This window comes from Eschscholzia californica, unplaced genomic scaffold (genome assembly GCF_041429995.1).
Source record: "Eschscholzia californica isolate CP2 unplaced genomic scaffold, dmEscCali1.0.p SCAF_1, whole genome shotgun sequence".
Taxonomy (NCBI): domain Eukaryota; kingdom Viridiplantae; phylum Streptophyta; class Magnoliopsida; order Ranunculales; family Papaveraceae; genus Eschscholzia; species Eschscholzia californica.
Window position 1 is genome coordinate 32912844 of NW_028238198.1, and position 17311 is coordinate 32930154.

The following is a 17311-nucleotide window of genomic DNA, read 5'->3' on the forward strand; positions in this document are numbered from 1 at the left end:
TCAATATATACCTAATTATACAACCTAAAGAGAGAGAGTTAAAAGAGACAATTCTCAAAGAGGTTTGAATATTGCCTGAAAGAGTTTCAGAATATACATCTCAGAGAGAGAGAGAGAGAAAAGGAGTTTTCTCAATTATCTAGTCAAGAAGAAGGAGTTCTTCATCTCAACCTTCAAGAAGGTCCTAGCTAACTGAAAGGAGGGAGTTCAAGTCATTACTCGGTGTCTCAAGTAGAGGAGCTACACTTGGAGCTCTTATCTTCCGAATACTGGTCGGGATTTAGTTAGTGGGAAAGCGATTAAGAGGTAATCATCTTTCCAATCTAGTTCATTGGTATGTTCATGTATAGATCCTGGAAACTAGTGTTAAACATAGAGATGTTTGAGATTCCGCTGCCAACACTAGACGATTAGGTGTATGAGATACCCTAGTATAATCCCCTTCAGTGGCATCACGAGCCGTTTGCATGAACTATCTTTGACTAGACGAATTAGATTCATACTTGAACAACTAGATACTAGTGTTTATGATGTTTGAATAGAGATTCAAGCATAGTTTGATGAGATCAAATTAGGGTTTTAGAATCTATTGACGAACTGAATGATGAGATCATGGTTCAAGTGGGAGTAGTCAATAGAGGTTCTTGGATATGGATCCAAACGAACCATAGGCGAACAAGAAATAAACTTAAAAGATGAGATCTTTTAAGGGGTAATACTAGGATTTAACAAATCATTACGCAAACCCACATAAACTTTTACGTAATAAATCATGAGTGGTTATGCAAGAGTTCACAGTAACGCAACTTGATAAATTACGTAATAAGTCCCAAAAAGAATTTTGAGTAAAGCCTACCCAGATTAAGACACCTATTGAGCCCTTGTTCATCGATGGTGGGTCATGCCAAAGCAGGGTGCCATCTTTTACCTCGGGACAATACGGGTAGATCTATGAAGAGGTCTACATGTCTAAATGGGTATTCTCAGCGAGTCAGCAAAAGGGTTTTGGATTTCGAGGCTAAATGACGATTTAATGTTTAAATCGTTAACCAAGAGTTATAGGAGTATGATCAGTAAGGAGTTACTCACCCAGGACGACGAATTAAGGGCAGTGCCAAAGTACGCTTAATTTCGAAGGAATGGGATCTTGGAATTATATTATTCTAAGGGGACGACAAAAGTATAATAATATAGGCAAATTAAGAAAATTGCCAGGATAACAAGTTTAATCACTTTCGCACTTCTTACATGTAGTTTAATTATGACAAAGAACATCTTCAACCTCTATACCATACTTGAGAAATTGAACGATACCAACTTTGTTCAATGGGAGAGGAACCTGAGAAAGGTTCTAGGAGAAAGCGCAGAAGTATTGGACATTCCGATCCCCGTGCTTTCAGAAACCTCTTCTGATGAAGAACGTAAGCAAGTAGACGATATTCGAAGGAAGTCAGCGCCAGTAACCGGTTTAATGCTAATGGTCATGGAAAGAAAATATATAGATATGTTCATTGACATGGAAGCATACACCATCATTCGACGACTAAGAGAAGTGTTTGGAACACAATGTCGAATGGAAAGATTTAGAATCACAATGGTGACACTGGGAATGCGACTGGAGAAAGGGAAATCCGTTCGTTATCATGTTTTGGAGATGATTGATCACTTCAAATACATGGAATGGATGGGGTCTCCCATGCCAGTCGACATGGCAGTTGACATCATCCTGAATTCATTAGATGAAAGATTTCAGGATGTAGTAACGAACTTTGAAGATAAGTTTGGCCGGGTTTCCTTCGAAAGTCTGCTAGCGATTCTGGAAGTTGCTGAAAGTAGGTTCAGCACCCCTGAAACTCTAGAAGAAATTCTGAGTGTTCAGGAGACTGTAAATACGAGAACGGAAGACGTTAGGAGAAGGAAGCCATCTGGCAAGAGAATGGGCAAGAAAGCACCGAAACCCAGAACTATCCTTCCTAACAAGAGATGTCTTGTGTGCGGTAGTACATCTCATATTCGATTTTTGGAGTTCCGGTCAGGGTAAAAATTATTAAAAGTTATTCAATTAAATACAAATTCCTCAAGGTATGTGATACCTAAAAGACTCTTATCATTATGAATGACAGGAGCAAGGGGGAGCTGAGTATTTATTGAAGAGGAGATGAACCTGTCAAAAGCTAAGAAAGCAAGAGTTGCTGGAAAAGCTCAAGAAGGATCATAGACTCGATAGGCAATACTTTAAGGCAGTTTTAGTATTTCTTTTTCTTTTCAGAACATTGACTCTGTAATGAGATTATGGGAGTGAATAAAATATGAGATATTTTATGATGTTCTTAAAATAGCCTATTTAACTTTTAAGTAATTATACCAAATGATCCAACTTAGTCATTCTAATCTTGTAAGAGTACAAGAGTTCAGTTAATCGTAGAAAATAATGTTAGACATAGAAGTCTACGATTAATGTGATTAGAATGGACGTAAGACTTGATTTTGGAGAAGTTTTGGAAACAAATCCTAAATCAAGAAGTGGGTCTGGGTGACTAAAGAATATGATGAGATCATAAGTTCAATAGTCATCGCTCTTCCGAAAACACAAAAGTCTAATACGTATCAGCCAACCCACTAAAAACCTAGAAAAGCTATAGTGAATAATTGAGTCCATATGAATATGGATATTCTTTTAGAAGGAGTTCTAAAATTTGTCAATTATTCTAATGTCTAAAGCGTGTTAGACATAAGTTCTTCGAAAAGAAGAACGGGGTTTTCTCACAAATCATCGAAACACAATGAGATTGTTGCTCTCGATGGTGTCTTCATTAAAAGGAAGGTCCTTCAAAGAAGACAAGTGGGAGGAAAAATCGAATAGGATTCGATAAAGAGCAACAAAAGGAAGTAAGGAGTTACTTGCCTTAAAACGAAAGGGAGTAAGAGTTACTCGGCTAACGTGACGAGGGATGTCGCCTTGAATGGTTCGAGGGACAATCGCCTAGAAACTTCTTAAGGAGTTAAGAAGGTTGCTCAAAAACCCCAATGAGCCTTGAGAAGATTCAAATGAACTATAGCAGAAACCACTCTGAAATTGGACCGGAAATCCAAAGAGATAAGAGTAAGAATGGTTAAATCTTGTGCGACAAGAAGGTAAGTGGGAGTGAAACAAGCGAGTTTCATGTCCTGTATGTAGGAGACATACACGAGAGGACAGAAGACGAGGGTAAATTAACCATGGGCATCAAAGTCTATGGAGATAGACCAAAGGATGATAAAGACTCGTTCAAAAGGAGTTTTGAAGAGGTCTGAATAAGAAGATCTCTTGGAGAGAAATTCTACCCAGCTCCCGTGATAAACATGGGAGAGACACTTATGTTTGAAAACATAAGAACGATCATGAGATGATTGTTGTTTACCCGAACATCTAAGAAGTACTTGGAGTACGAAAAGATTTCGTCACCCATACAAGTTAGAAGATTGAAGAAAGTCATAAAAGTAATCTTCCGAAAATAAAGATAGGAATCTTTTAGGTAGGGCTAACAGGTGGAAAAGAGTTTTTCATGCTGGGAGTCGTTACTAACTCTACTAGATAAGAAAGTAAAATTAGAATTTGGGAAGTACTAATTTCAGTGGGAGAAACTGATATTATCGTAATAGCTTACGAAGAGTTCGAAAGCAAGATAATAACAAAGCAAAGTGAAAAGGAAACTAAATTGTCACCTTAGAACGATCATGAGATGCTCGAATCTAAGGAATTAGGATCAAGGAAGGAGTATCCTAAGATGACTTGTAAAATTGAGAACATGAAGGAGTTCACGCGGGTGCTAAAATTTTACAGACTCTTGTTATCCGAAATAAACTGGGTTTATTTCGTCATCTAAATTGTGGTTTAGAATTTAGACGACAGTCCAAAAGGATGGAGTGTTCCAGGTAGGTTTATTAGATACGTGATCTAATAAAAGAAACCCTACTAAGTGAACATGGAGGCACACCATCTTACTATCCCTAGTCCAGGTCATTAATTGGACAATAATGACTTAAGAAGACTAGCATGAGTGATTGACAAGATAGCGTTGTTTCTTGGGCTATGGGAATAAGAGTATTCAAAGGTCAACTTCATGGGTGTGTAGTTGATACACTGGAAACCCGCCAAATGAAAGTACTTCAAGAGTTGAAGTTATAAGATGTCATAACTCTCATTTAAGCAAATTGGAGAGATTCCTCAAAACATGAGTACTCACTCAGTTTATGGAAGGAATGTCGAACTTTGGTACCGTCAAACGCCACCCGTAAAAAGTGGTTATAAAAGTGGGATACTGGGGGAGACAGGATAGACATGAAACTGAGTGGGAGTACAAGAATGGATTATGTTTTCCTGAATAAAATCAGGATAAAGTATCTCCGGGCCACTTGATGAGAAACAACTGAAAAATGCATGGCCGTGCTCAAACGGATTAAGAGTTAATCGTTTGGATTGGAATTTGTTCTCGGGATCAAGAGAGTTTGATAAATATGACATATCAGATGAGATACGGAAAAAACATGGGAATCGAGCATTGCACTTGTTCTAAGTACAAGTGGGAGGCTGAAGGATATAATGCTTAAGTCTGAAGGAATAGTATCCTTCCGAAGGAGTGTCCTTCGACCAAGGTTGCAATGCGTACAATTTGGCGAATAGGATCTTAATGACCTTACTCGGAAGATCATTAGTCCGGTCCAATTAGGGGTCGTAATGCTTAGCTAGAAGCCAACTACGATCGTCGAATCAAGAGTTGATTTGCGGCTAACATAGACCGGATCCTACAAGGGTTACACATCAGAGTAATGATTTGAACGGAGAGAATTTACTAGAAGGATAATGGCAAATAAGTGGATTGGATCCATTATTGGTAAGTCCAGAAAGATTCGGAGAAGTCCGAAGAGATAAACATGTCCGGGCCCAAAAGGGAGGCCCAGAAAGGCTTTAGGTAGGCCGGCCATGTGATGGCCGACCTAGGCAATAGGGCCGGCCATGTGATGGCCGGCTAGGCCCTAAGTGGGCCGGCCAAGGAAGCCCATAAAGGGCTATCTTGGCCGGCCACTTTAAGTGACCCAAAGGAGGGTATTTTGGGTGTTGCCTTATAATTAGGTTTTAGGAATCCTAGTTTGAGTCTAATACCTCTTCTAGGGATTTCTATCTATACCTAATTATACAACCTAAAGAGAGAGAGTTGAAAGAGACAATTCTCAAAGAGGTTTGGATATTGCCTGAAAGAGTTTCAGAATATACATCTCAGAGAGAGAGAGAGAAAAGGAGTTTTCTCAAGCATCTAGTCAAGAAGAAGGAGTTCTTCATCTCAACCTTTAAGAAGGTCCTAGCTGACTGAAAGGAGGGAGTTCAAGTCATTACTCGGTGTCTCAAGTAGAGGAGCTACACTTGGAGCTCTTATCTTCCGAATACTGGTCGAGATTTAGTTCGTGGGAAAGCGATTAAGAGGTAATCATCTTTCCAATCTAGTTCATTGGTATGTTCATGTATAGATCCTGGAAACTAGTGTTAAACATAGAGATGTTTGAGATTCCGCTGCCAACACTAGACGATTAGGTGTATGAGATACCCTAGTATAATCCCCTTCAAAAACAATGTTATTAATCAATATAAATACCTCTGATCCTAACTGAAAGGATCATAGAGACTTAAAGAATTCTCATGGTATCAGTCGCCTAGGTTGACATCTTCTTCTTCAATCATGGCTGGAACAACTCCCACTACTACCCCATTCAACCTACCTCATTCTTTTCCCAGCCTAACCAACCGTACCTTTAGTATCAATCAAACTGGATAACACTAATTTCTTGACATGGAAAAAGCAAGTTCTCCCCGTCACGAAATCTCAGGACCTCTTTACCTATGTTGATTCAAGTTCAATCCCACCCCCTCCATTCATTCGAAATCCTGCTACAGAACAAGATGAACCGAATCTATTATTTCTTCAAAGGGCTAGGATTGATCAAACAGTTCTCAGTTGGCTTAACACCACTTTGTCCCCTCCAATCATATGCCAAACCCCTGATTTCCAAACCTTAAGAGAGTTGTTTTGTTACCTTCAAGATACCTTCTCTGCCCAAAACACTGCTAGGAAGTCTCAATTGATTCTTCAATTGCAAACAATACAAAAAAACAATCTATCAATGGCTGAATATGTAGGAAAAATAAAAGAAATCTACGACGCTATTTCTGCCTCTCATGGTCCAGTTCCAGACATTTTTTAGTTCTTCATACCTTACGAGGTTTAGGATCTGAATACTCCTCATTCGTTACTACAATTGAAACTATGGAGACCTTACCCACTTTCACTCAATTGCAACCATTCTTGTATACACAAGAGATGAAGCATACTCATCATCAATCCCTTACCTCTTCTTCTACTGCCCTGCTTTTCAAATAAAACCCACCTCATGTTCATAGCTCCAAACCACAATATCGCCAAACTTATTCACGAGAGGTGGTGCTCATGGCAGACCATATCAGAGAGGTCGAGGTAGAGACAGAAATCAATACCAGGTGAGTTCACAACCTCAATCGAGGTCTTCTCCACATCCCTCTCTTCTTGGGACTCTACCTTCAACCCAGGTGATGATGCATAAAATGTCCAGCCGTTGACTAACGTGTGAAGAGTCAAGATCAGACCTGAAGTCTACTGGATCAACACAGCTTAAGGCAACAGGACAGCTGAGCCCCTGATGGTCCACTGAATATTCCCCTAACTGGGAGATCGGCCAGAAGAAATCAGCCCTGCAAAAACGCCCTTGGCATGGACAGATCAGCCCTGGGGTCTTCTAAGGAATAAAGGGGGGTCAGCACAGGTTCGGCCAGTGTCTTACGCCCAGAACTGGGAGGCAGCAACACTAAGCTATCTACCGACTAAATCCCAAAACTTCTAGAAAGATCTCAGTCGGTCACACATCTCGAAATGTTTAAGCCAGTTTGGACTCCACATATCTAGAGGAGGAAACTTTTCCTTTAGAGTCTATCACACCGGCAAGAAATCTACGGAGAATCCTTGAACTTAAGAACTTCCACTTTTCAAAGATCCGGGATAGACTCTGAGAGAAACCTTAGATACTCAAGAGAGGAAACTTCCTCTTTGGTTTGACGACAACCACCTCACCACCGCCACTAATCACAGTCGGCCTAACATCGCCTATAAAAGACCCCCCACATCGTCCTTCACAGGACACGATCTTTTTACTCCAAAAAAGATCACAAGAAACTCAGAGTTCTCATAACTCGCCCCCAAAAGGATCAATAAATATTCATTCTTTTACTGCAAAGAGTACCCTGACTGGCTTGAGCGTCGGAGCGGTTTTCGAACCCTTTGCAGGTTTCCCCGCTCAGGAATAGACGAACAGAAGCAAGGAGCAGGAATAAAGAGAAGCAAAACAGAAAGCAGAGCAAGAAGCACAACTGAAAACAGGAACGTCAGGCTAACTAACCCCCAACATAATAGAGGATTCATACATAACGGAGGCTGTCATGCATCAACTCCATTTTTCATGTTGATCTAACGGAAGGCCAATTTTTGACATCAGCACCAGGTAATTTGTCAAATATGTGGAAAAGCAGATCACACTGCTTATTATTGTTATCATAGGGAAGACCATGCCTACCAACCAAATGATATTCCTCAATCCTTTGCGGTATATCAACCTTCGGAGATTCAGTACGATCCTAATTATTATGCTGATTCGGGTGCAAGCAATCACATGACAAATGATGCTTTGACAATGGTTACACGGGGGTCCTTATTATGCAAATGATCAAGTTTCAATTGGTAACGGATCCCTTCTCCCGGTTCATAATATTGGTAATGTTACTATAGGTTCACCTTCTGCTCCCATCACCGTAAAGAATGTCTTCCATGTACCTTCAATTACTAAAAACCTATTATCTGTCTTCCAATTAACTTCTAACCTTGATTGTTAAGTCATATTTGATCGAAGCCAATTTTTTGTGCAGGATCGACGAACGGGGAAGCTGGTCATTCACGGTCTTAAGAAAGATGGTTTGTATCAGTGTTCGGGCAAAGCTCTTCATGATTTCAACAATAGTGTTAGGGTTTTAAATTCATGTTTCTTAGGCAGTAAAATAAAGAGTGATATATGGCATATGCGCCTTCGACATCCCCATTTTCGAAGTTTTAATCAAGTTATTTCAAATAAGTTAGTTTATTTCCTTCTCTTTCATCTAACAGTGATAATAAATGCGAAAGTTGTGTTTTGTGAAAACATCATCGGCTTCCTTTTTCTTTTTCTCAAAATCATTCCCTCTCTCTCGTATCTTTGTTATTCATGCTGACTTGTGGGGTCCATCTCCTACCATTTTTAATTCTGGATTCCGTTATTTTTTAATCTTAACTAATGAGTTTACTCGTTTCTCATGGATCAGATTTTTTCGTGACAAATCAGAGGTTTTTGCTTGTTTCAAATCCTTTACAATACTTGTTGAAAATCAATTTTAAAAGAAAATTCAAGTCTTTCAAAGTGATGGTGGGAGAGAGTTTTCATCTAAAGTTTTTCAAGATTTTCTCTCGAATCGTGGTATTTTTCATCGTTTCTCATGTCCTCGCACCCCCAACAAAATGGGATGGCGGAACGAAAGATACGACACGTAGTCGGAACCGGGTTGGCTCTTCTTCACCAAAGCCATGCACCAAAATCTTTTTGTGTCGATGCTTTTAACACTGCTACCTATTTATTAATCAACCGTCTTCCCACACAAGTTTTACAAAATCAGTCCCCTTTTTCCGCACTATATAACAAAGTACTCGATTATTCTTCATTGAGGGTTTTTGGTTGTCGATGTTATCCACTTCTAACTCCCTATCGTAAAAACAAATTACAATGCTTCCGTCACTTTTGGTAGCCAATGGTTATTCTCAACAATAAGGTTTGGACTACGATGAAACCTTTTCATCTGTTGTAAAGCGGGTAACCATAAGATTAGTGTTGAGGGTTGTTATAACTAATGGTTGGAATGTACGTCAACTTGACGTTAAAAATGCATTTTTGCATGGTTTTTTAGACACCGAGGTATATATGCAACAACCTGTTGGGTTTGTCAATAAAGAATATCTGAATCATGTTTGTCGCTTGCATAAGGCTATCTATGGACTCAAACAAGCACCACGTGCTTGGCTTACTCGGTTCATTAATTATCTTCAAAAGTTGGGCTTTATCGGTTCAAAGTCAGACAATTCTTTATTTACTTATCGCACTTCTTCGTCAATAACTATACTCTTATTGTATGTGGACGATATTCTTATTACTGGTGCAGATGCCACTGTCTTATCAAGCATAATTAGTCGATTAAATAATCAATTTTCTATGAATGATCTCGGCGATATTCACAATTTTCTCGGTATGGAGCTTAAAAGGGATGAATCTGGCCTTTTAAAAACTCAGTCAAGGTATACCCTTGATTTGTTAAGAAATTTTGATTTATTGAATTCCAAACCAGTGTGCACTCCGAGTCCCTCGGGTCAAAAGATGTCTCAAAATGATGGTGAACCATTTTCAGATGTTACCTTATATCGGTCGTTGGTCGGGGGTCTACAACATCTCTCCTTAACAAGGTCGGATATCACTTATTCGGTAAATCAAGTTTGCCAATTTATGCAGTCTCCCACGACGACTCACTTTAGTGCGGTAACACGTGTATTCCGTTATTTGAAAGGACCACTAGGTAGAGGTCTATTCTATTAAACCAAATCAGATTTACCAACTAATGGTTGCACTTATAATTTAACAGCTTTCTCTGACGCTGATTGGGCGGGATCCAGATAATCTGCGATCCATTACGGGAAGTTGTATTTATTTGGGAAATCATTTATTATCATGGGCCTCAAAGAAGCAACCTATTGTTTTGAAAAGTAGTACTGAAGCAGAGTATCACGCCATGGCGTATACGACTGCCCACATCGCTTGGATACAGTTTCTTCTTTGTGATATTGGTGTATTCATGAACTCGCCTTCGACAGTTTACAGTGATAACATCAACTCTACCTACATGGCTCATAATCCTGTTATGCACTCACGTACTAAACACATTGATCTTGACTATCATATCGTACGTGAAAGAGTTAACCGTGGGGCTTTAAAAGTTGTCTTTGTGCCAACACAAGACCAAATTGCCGACATCTTAACAAAAGATTTGGTTAAAGCTCGTCATCGTGTACTTTGCTCCAAGCTCTCACTGAAAGATCAACTTGAGGGGGGATGATAAGCTACGTTTACCAGTTAGTTATGAATGAGTCAAAATGCGTTTAAATTTTGAATTTCAAATGTAAACTCTACTTCCTGTAATCTTGAAATTGACCAACTCATGTAACAACAATGTTATTAATCAATATAAATACCTCTGATCCTAACTGAAAGGATCATAGAGACGTAAAGAATTCTCAATAGGTTCCAACAACCACCACTTCCGCTTTGAAACGATTCTCAATCCCCTTATAAACGAATTGTTTTCCTTATGTTTTCGGGTTGTAAGAATCTCTGCATTGAATATGATATCTTAGTAATGGAACTAAGATCAACCCACCGATTATCAGAAAGAACTTCAACAAGATTTTATTCACAACATATAAAAAAAATCACCAGAATTAATCCATCGAGTATCGAAAAGAACTTCAGCAAGATTTTATTCACAAAAAAAAAAAGATAAATGCATTTCGTTTCAGACTAAGTACTACGTTTGTTGCAGTCCTTCTTCACATGTCCCTTCTTGCCACAAAAATGACATTTGATAGCAAATTTGCTCTGTATGACTCTAAGCTCATTCAAATTCCACTTATCTTTGTTGGTGTTAGAGCATCTTCAATGCAAAACTCAATCTTAGAAATCAAGAATGATGTGTCGAGGGTGGAGTAGAGGTATCTCAAGAGGACACTCTAGAGATATCTCTAATTGTCTATCATAATTTGAATTTGAATCAATAGAAATCGAATCTTCATTTATTTTCCAAAATAACTAATTATTTCTTTACATAAATAACCATGCCAAATAAGTAAAAAAAAAGGCAAGTTTAAAGTTTTGCATCGGAGACATACAAGAATTGAGGATCTCTATTTTTGCCACCTGAGAATGAGAATATCAATTGAAACTTGAGAAACGCGACTAATTGAGTTTCTTTTGAGGTTTGCATTGGATATGCTCTTACCGTGAATTTTGAATGACAAACTGAGAAGAAAGTGACTTGAGAATAAATTGAACTTTTAAATTTGCAGCTTTATCAGCCATATTAAGTATGTGTTCTTGAACTCCTCTATTCCCCTCGTATTTCGTTGTGGTAAGATCGGCCATAGGAGTAGCTGCGAGTAACTCATCTACTGATCGAGATCGTTTTTTCACATCTAAGGATTCCTTCCCATTTTCACTCTGTGGAAGTGATGTTTTCATGCATGTCGTTTGTTATGGTCATACCCATAAACATAAGTCTATTAGATTTTCCCCAAACTCTCATTATGCTAATTTGATCAGATACGCTATCATCAGTATTGTCTTTAGGTTTATCCACTAATAATGCAACATCAATATCTAAGACTTCTTGTGTAAACAAGACTTGCTCAAATTGAAATTGGAATACTATAAGCATGAGAAAGTAAGGCAATGTCGAATATCCCCAAAGCGGTCTCGGTCATTCGTCGTCTTACTTTTGAGTCTGGGCGGCTGGTTAGCAGTTCTATGCAAAATTTCAATGAGAGAAATTACTATTCTTCGTTATTTTAAACTGACAGGTCGCCCAAGAAAATCACCTAAAATTATTCAAGTAGATTGGCACATGCCTCTAGCTAGCTGGGTAAAAGTCAACACAGATGATTCAGCGAGAAGTAATCCAAGGGTTTCTGGTTGTGGTGGGATATTTAGAAATAACAGAGGCTTTGTATTAGGTTGTTTTGCAATACCTTTGGGTATTCAAAACTCGGTCTACTCAGAGTTGATGGTTGTAGTACATGTTGTAAATATGGCGTGGACCAGAAGTTGGAAGAGGATTTGTTGGAATGCAATTCTATGTCAGTTTTGCAAGCACTTTGTAAAACCTTCATAGTTCCTTGGCGTCTGTGGAACCATTGGAGAAACATTTTAGATCAGATTAGAGAGATGGAGTTTGGAGTCTCACATATTTACAGAGAAGGAAATGTTGTTGTTGATCGGCTAGCAAATGAAGGTTGCTCATTGGCAAATGCTAATTGGTGAAGTGGTGCGCCAAATTTTATTCTACCCTATGTCCACAAAGATGTAAATGGCATTTCTTCAGGACCAGGCTTTAAGTCCCCTCTTCTATTTGTAATTCTTTTTCATTTATTAATAATATCAGGTGATGATATCTAATGATAGATGTTCCTTGAGGTGCCAACCTAGTTGGGATGTCATGTAAAGCATAGTGAAGATATCACTCCTTTTCATTTTATAAAAAAAAAAAGTAAGGCAATGTGTGCATCGACTGAAATTGGACAATATGCTCAAATTAATGACATAAGTATATTCTTAATTTGAAAGTGCTTACTCTGAAAACATGAACTAATTGATATCATAACCCAATTAAAATCAAGAGTGACAGATACAACCAGGGCACTAAGATGGAAGAGTCCCGTTAATATGTCAACGTCCCTGCTGCAATATCATGAGAGGCTAGAGGCCATTACTCCCAGAATGAAGGATAAAAACTGATGGATTTATTAGGTTTAATTGAAGTCTTTAGCATAATTGGCCGCTGATGGAGTTATTAAGTTTAATTGAAGTCTTTAGCACAATTGGCCCATTAGCTCAGTTGGTTAGAGCGTCGTGCTAATAACGCGAAGGTCGCAGGTTCGAGACCTGCATGGGCCATTTTGCTTTTTTATTCTTTTTGATTTGAGAGTTAAGCTTTTTTTTTTTTTTTTTTTTTTTGAAGGTCAACTAATAAGCTAGTTCAACTTACCCAAACCAAAGAAAGATGAAACAAAACCAAACTACTACGCCAATTCATAGTACATCTCATTTTTTTATATAATTGCTTATTCAAAGAATATAACGGGGTCCTGCGGCGAAACCTCAGTAAGAGTGCTTATATCAGGAAAGCAACTTCGATCGTCTGTAGAACATAAATGTCGAGAAACACCAGTCTGGATATCGTGTTCTACCCAATCAGATTTCCGTTTGCCAACCCTTGAAGACGGGCTCACGTATAAAATCAATATCTGACCATCAAAGAAGATGGGTTCAATACAAACTGTACTATTCTCCAAAGTTTTGATCACATCTTTTCTCTTCATTCTCCACCTGTTATTTTCGTGATCATCGAGTACCCAAATTACTATTTCATGTTCTGGGGTAACCACAACTATGTTTACTTCATCTTCTACAACTCCAAACCAAGGATTCCATCTATTTTCCACAATTTGCTTTACGCTCTTTGGTATTTCAATCATCCCGGTCTCTAATGCTTATCCTTGTAGTCTTCTTGGAAACTATCCAACTCCATTTTTCGTTATTGTAAATCTTGAATCTAACCATTGTCTTTGTTATGACCATACAAACTACACTGTAGTGGTTATAGTAATATGGAGAGGAGGAAGTTGGCCCAAATACTAATCCGAAACAAAAAGTGCTTGTTTTGAGAGGAGTTTGAATAAGTTGGTTCTTCTTGGTTAAAGGGTTAACAACACAAATATAATTGAAGCATGGAAACTTAACCAAAAGAATGCCATGACAACTAGCTAAAATGTCTGCCCCTAAATACAGTTGCGGTATGCGACCTAGAGAAATGGTGGTCTCACTGACGAGATTGGGTGAAACATCGGGCTTACAAACGTCGATCTTTTCAAGTAGGCCTAAAGAAAAAGTGGACTCACAATTGGGTGAAGAGCGAGCAAAAGTTCTCCGAAGGATTTTTCCATCGTTAGATGAATGGTCAGAAAGAAAGCTACAAGCATCTCGATTGGTTTGACGACTAGTATGTTTGTTTACAAAGAAAGGATCAGAGATCAAGGATTTCCATCTTTTGCTTACGAGTTTAAATCGAGTTACAGCTTTTGCAGGGAGACGGATTAGAATTTCATGAAGAAGATTGTCATCAAGCTTGTTTGCAATTGTTGTTTGCATACAGTAATCTGTTTTGGTTTTCACGGTCCTACTGTTCTGGTAAGTAGCCGTGCGTTTCAACGTCATTCTTCCGTCGGAAAGTGGTGACGGTGCCGGAGAAGAAGAAGAAGATGGTTTGGCCTGAGAGTTAAGCTATAACCTGGTTTTTTAACAAAACTCCGCCAAATTTGATTTCTATTAACATGGTGGAGAAGTGCTATCGTCAAAACTGTAAGTACATATATACTCCTTAGCAAATTATTTCGCTACACAATACTTTTCTTAAGTATCAAACAATTTTGACACCTATACTTCAAATTCTCAAACCCACTTATTTGCTCGAAATGTTAGAATTTTTCAAAACATTAACATGACATTATTCATATCTGTACTTTCTCTTTCACGCTTGTCAGATTACTCAACTCGACTTGTTGGTTTTCTATCCGCCTTAAAACCTCAGGAAAATCTCCTCCTACAAACGACATTGTGTCTTCCTTAGTAAGGCGGCTTCGTCTTATTCTTGATATGGCTTGTGAAACATCTCCAATTGATGGCCGTTTTCTTGGCAGTTTATGTATGCACCTCCAAGCAATACCCTAGAGGAGCCTTACCTCCTCAATATTGCATTTTCCAGCAATTTTCCTGTCTAGTATTTCATCTATACCATCTGAACTCATACCCGCCTTCCACAAATATAAAACAAGATCAAGAAATTTTTTATAAGTTATCAAGATTTTTAACGTACTTTTGGAAGTGATTCAAAGAGAGACTTACGAGATTTACGTACTCCATTAAGTTTTGTTGGGGATGGATCCCAGTGATAAGTTCGAAGGTGATAATTCCGAAACTATAGACGTCGCTCTTTTTTGTTAACTTGTTACTCGATACGTAATCAGGGTCCATGTAACCATACGTACCCTTTAGGTTTGATTTCCTGCCATCAAAAACCTCTTCCTTAGATAGCCCAAAATCTGCAACCTAATTTCAATAAAACATAGTTAAAGATCAAAATATGAACTAAAAGTATTTTGGTAGCAAATCAGATACTGAAGATACGTGAACTCTTTATTTTTTACCTTCGCAGTCATTGATCGGTTCAACAGTATATTAGCAGACTTTAGATCTCGGTGTATGACCGGTGGGATAGCCTGTTCCAAGAGCAACAACGTTTAGTCAATTGTTTGAAGAAGAAAACTCCGTTATTTTCACCACAGTAAGAATAAATTTTATCGACCAAACAATTTGTCGAGTATTGACTAACTTGTAATGCGAAGATGTGAAACAAAAGTTCCATGTGCAAGGCACTTAGTCCCACATTGCTCAGCGACCCCCTTCCAGACCTAAGTTACAAAGTAACATCTTCTATTACATATTACCTAGGTTTTTTGGTGCGTTCAGTGCCCAGATTGGTCCAGGAAAGAAACCATGTTGGTCTAGTAGGCCGGCCAAAGAAAAACCTAGTATCATGTCAAGTAGTCGGTGGACCTAGGTGGTGCCTAAATAAATGACAACATGGTTGGCTGGTATCAAGAGGGCTTTTACACTAGGCAGTTACTTTGCTCATTTCAGCCCCGAGTTAGTCCAGCTTGGCAACTGGAGGCCGAGGCGTCAACTCCATGACACTCGAACCGCAAGGACACTTGATCATAAGGAAAAAAGAAAAGATGAATCGTGTACTATACCCCTTCATGAAGATACTCAATTCCATGTGAAATATCCAGAGCAACTTGGAGTCTTTGTTCCCAAGTCAAACTTCTTTCACCTTCACCTGAGAGATTTAAAACGATGATAATAAAAAAAAACAGAGTAAGATTTAGGTATAAAGTTCCCTTCGTACGATGCAAATACATTTATGTGCTCTTCAAATATGACTGATATACCCAACAACAAAATATAGGCGTATGAACTTACTATATAAAAGATTTTCCAAACTCCCATTGCTCATATATTCATAGATTAACATATATTGACCTTTATCTACACAATATCCGACCAAATTCACCAGATTCCGGTGATGAAGCCTTCTTAGCAGAAGTACCTGCAAAAGATAGAACAAGTCATGATGGTACAACGCCCCAATACTGAGATTTTAGAAATCTAAGAAACTACAAGTACTACTTATTATCACATTTTTCTTTCCGGGGGATGGAGAAAAATGCTAACGATTTTATTTTTCCAAGTACGGATATAGGAAAAGTTAAACTTTTTTTGTAGAAATATGAAGGAAATGGAAGTTACCTCAGTTTGGAACTCTTTTTCGTCCTGTTTTGAGTCAGAAGCTAGCACCTTCACGGCCACTACTTCACTTGTTGCCATTATAGCCTTGTATACCGGACCAAAAGATCCTTGTCCTAAAATAGTCGTAAAGTTCTGTGTCGCTTTCTCGATATCCCTAGAAACCAAATCCATTAGACATGTTTACTTCAAAAGTGTATAAGTTATAAGAAAACACATACTTGTGTGAGTATCTCGGAATTCCTGATGTTGAACCAAGAACATCTTTACTTTGGTGGTTCCACCAAGATCTTGGAGAGATTCCGACAGGCAATTGGGAACTGTTAATAGACATGGAATTCGAGAATGACGTACTGGCGTTGATGCTTGAACTCAGGCCATTCGCGCGTATAGGTAGAGAACTTGCACTACGTTCGATTACATGGTGAACATAAGAACGCTTTCTATACCACCTTAACCCGAAAAACAGAAGTGCTGCAATTGACAAGCCAATGGCAACACCAACTGTCATACCGATTATAACCCAATCTTGAGGTCCCATATAACTGCGTAGACATGATTCACTTCTTAACCACTAAAATGAAATATATGAAGTCCCAAAAATCAATTCTGATTGAGATGAAAACCATAAGAATCAAATTACATATTATCAAAGGATCATAAGATCGTACTTCATGATTTACATATGTGGTACAGATACATCAGAGGATGGAATAAGCACGTAAATCACCACAGAAGCACGTCAAGGATGCCAAAAGAAAACAATCCTGAAGACCACAAAAACTAACCGTGAAAGGCCATGAAAACTACTTGTACTTTATTTTTTACATATAAATCACATGGTATGATACATGAGGGCAAACCACAGCTCGGAAGGGTCATCCGATGAGCTCCTGAATTTTGGAGGGGCGCAAAATCGTTGGACTACAACTCCATATTCATAATCAAGTTATTTTACGATACTCCTACAAGACTATGGTTAATCTGA

At 38.5% G+C, this 17311-nt stretch overlaps 1 protein-coding gene and 1 non-coding gene across 2 annotated transcripts; one reads left to right on the forward strand and one right to left on the reverse strand.

The window, feature by feature from the left end:
* The first annotated feature begins 12781 nt into the window (after nucleotides 1-12781).
* On the forward strand, nucleotides 12782-12855 carry TRNAI-AAU (transfer RNA isoleucine (anticodon AAU)). Its single transcript has one exon. It is a non-coding gene; the product is annotated as a tRNA-Ile (tRNA).
* A 1397-nt stretch (nucleotides 12856-14252) lies between these two features.
* On the reverse strand, nucleotides 14253-16864 carry LOC147566206 (calcium/calmodulin-regulated receptor-like kinase 2). Its single transcript, XM_086652705.1, has 7 exons — nucleotides 16545-16864; nucleotides 16327-16480; nucleotides 16000-16126; nucleotides 15771-15856; nucleotides 15165-15236; nucleotides 14863-15066; nucleotides 14253-14771 (listed from the first exon to the last, which is right to left on the reverse strand). The coding sequence occupies exons 1-7, from the start codon at nucleotides 16862-16864 to the stop codon at nucleotides 14685-14687; spliced, it is 1050 nt and encodes a 349-aa protein (XP_086508831.1). The 3' UTR covers nucleotides 14253-14684.
* Nucleotides 16865-17311: the final 447 nt, after the last annotated feature.

Bases quoted from the DNA above. Each gene is read 5' to 3' on its own strand.
- LOC147566206 (XM_086652705.1), bottom strand. From the start codon at position 16,864: ATGGGACCTCAAGATTGGGTTATAATCGGTATGACAGTTGGTGTTGCC. The intron at 16,127-16,326 runs GTAACTTCCATT...TATCTTTTGCAG, and splicing joins AAAAAGAGTTCCAAACTGAG to GTACTTCTGCTAAGAAGGCT. The intron at 14,772-14,862 runs GTAAGTCTCTCT...TATTTGTGGAAG, and splicing joins TAATGGAGTACGTAAATCTC to GCGGGTATGAGTTCAGATGG.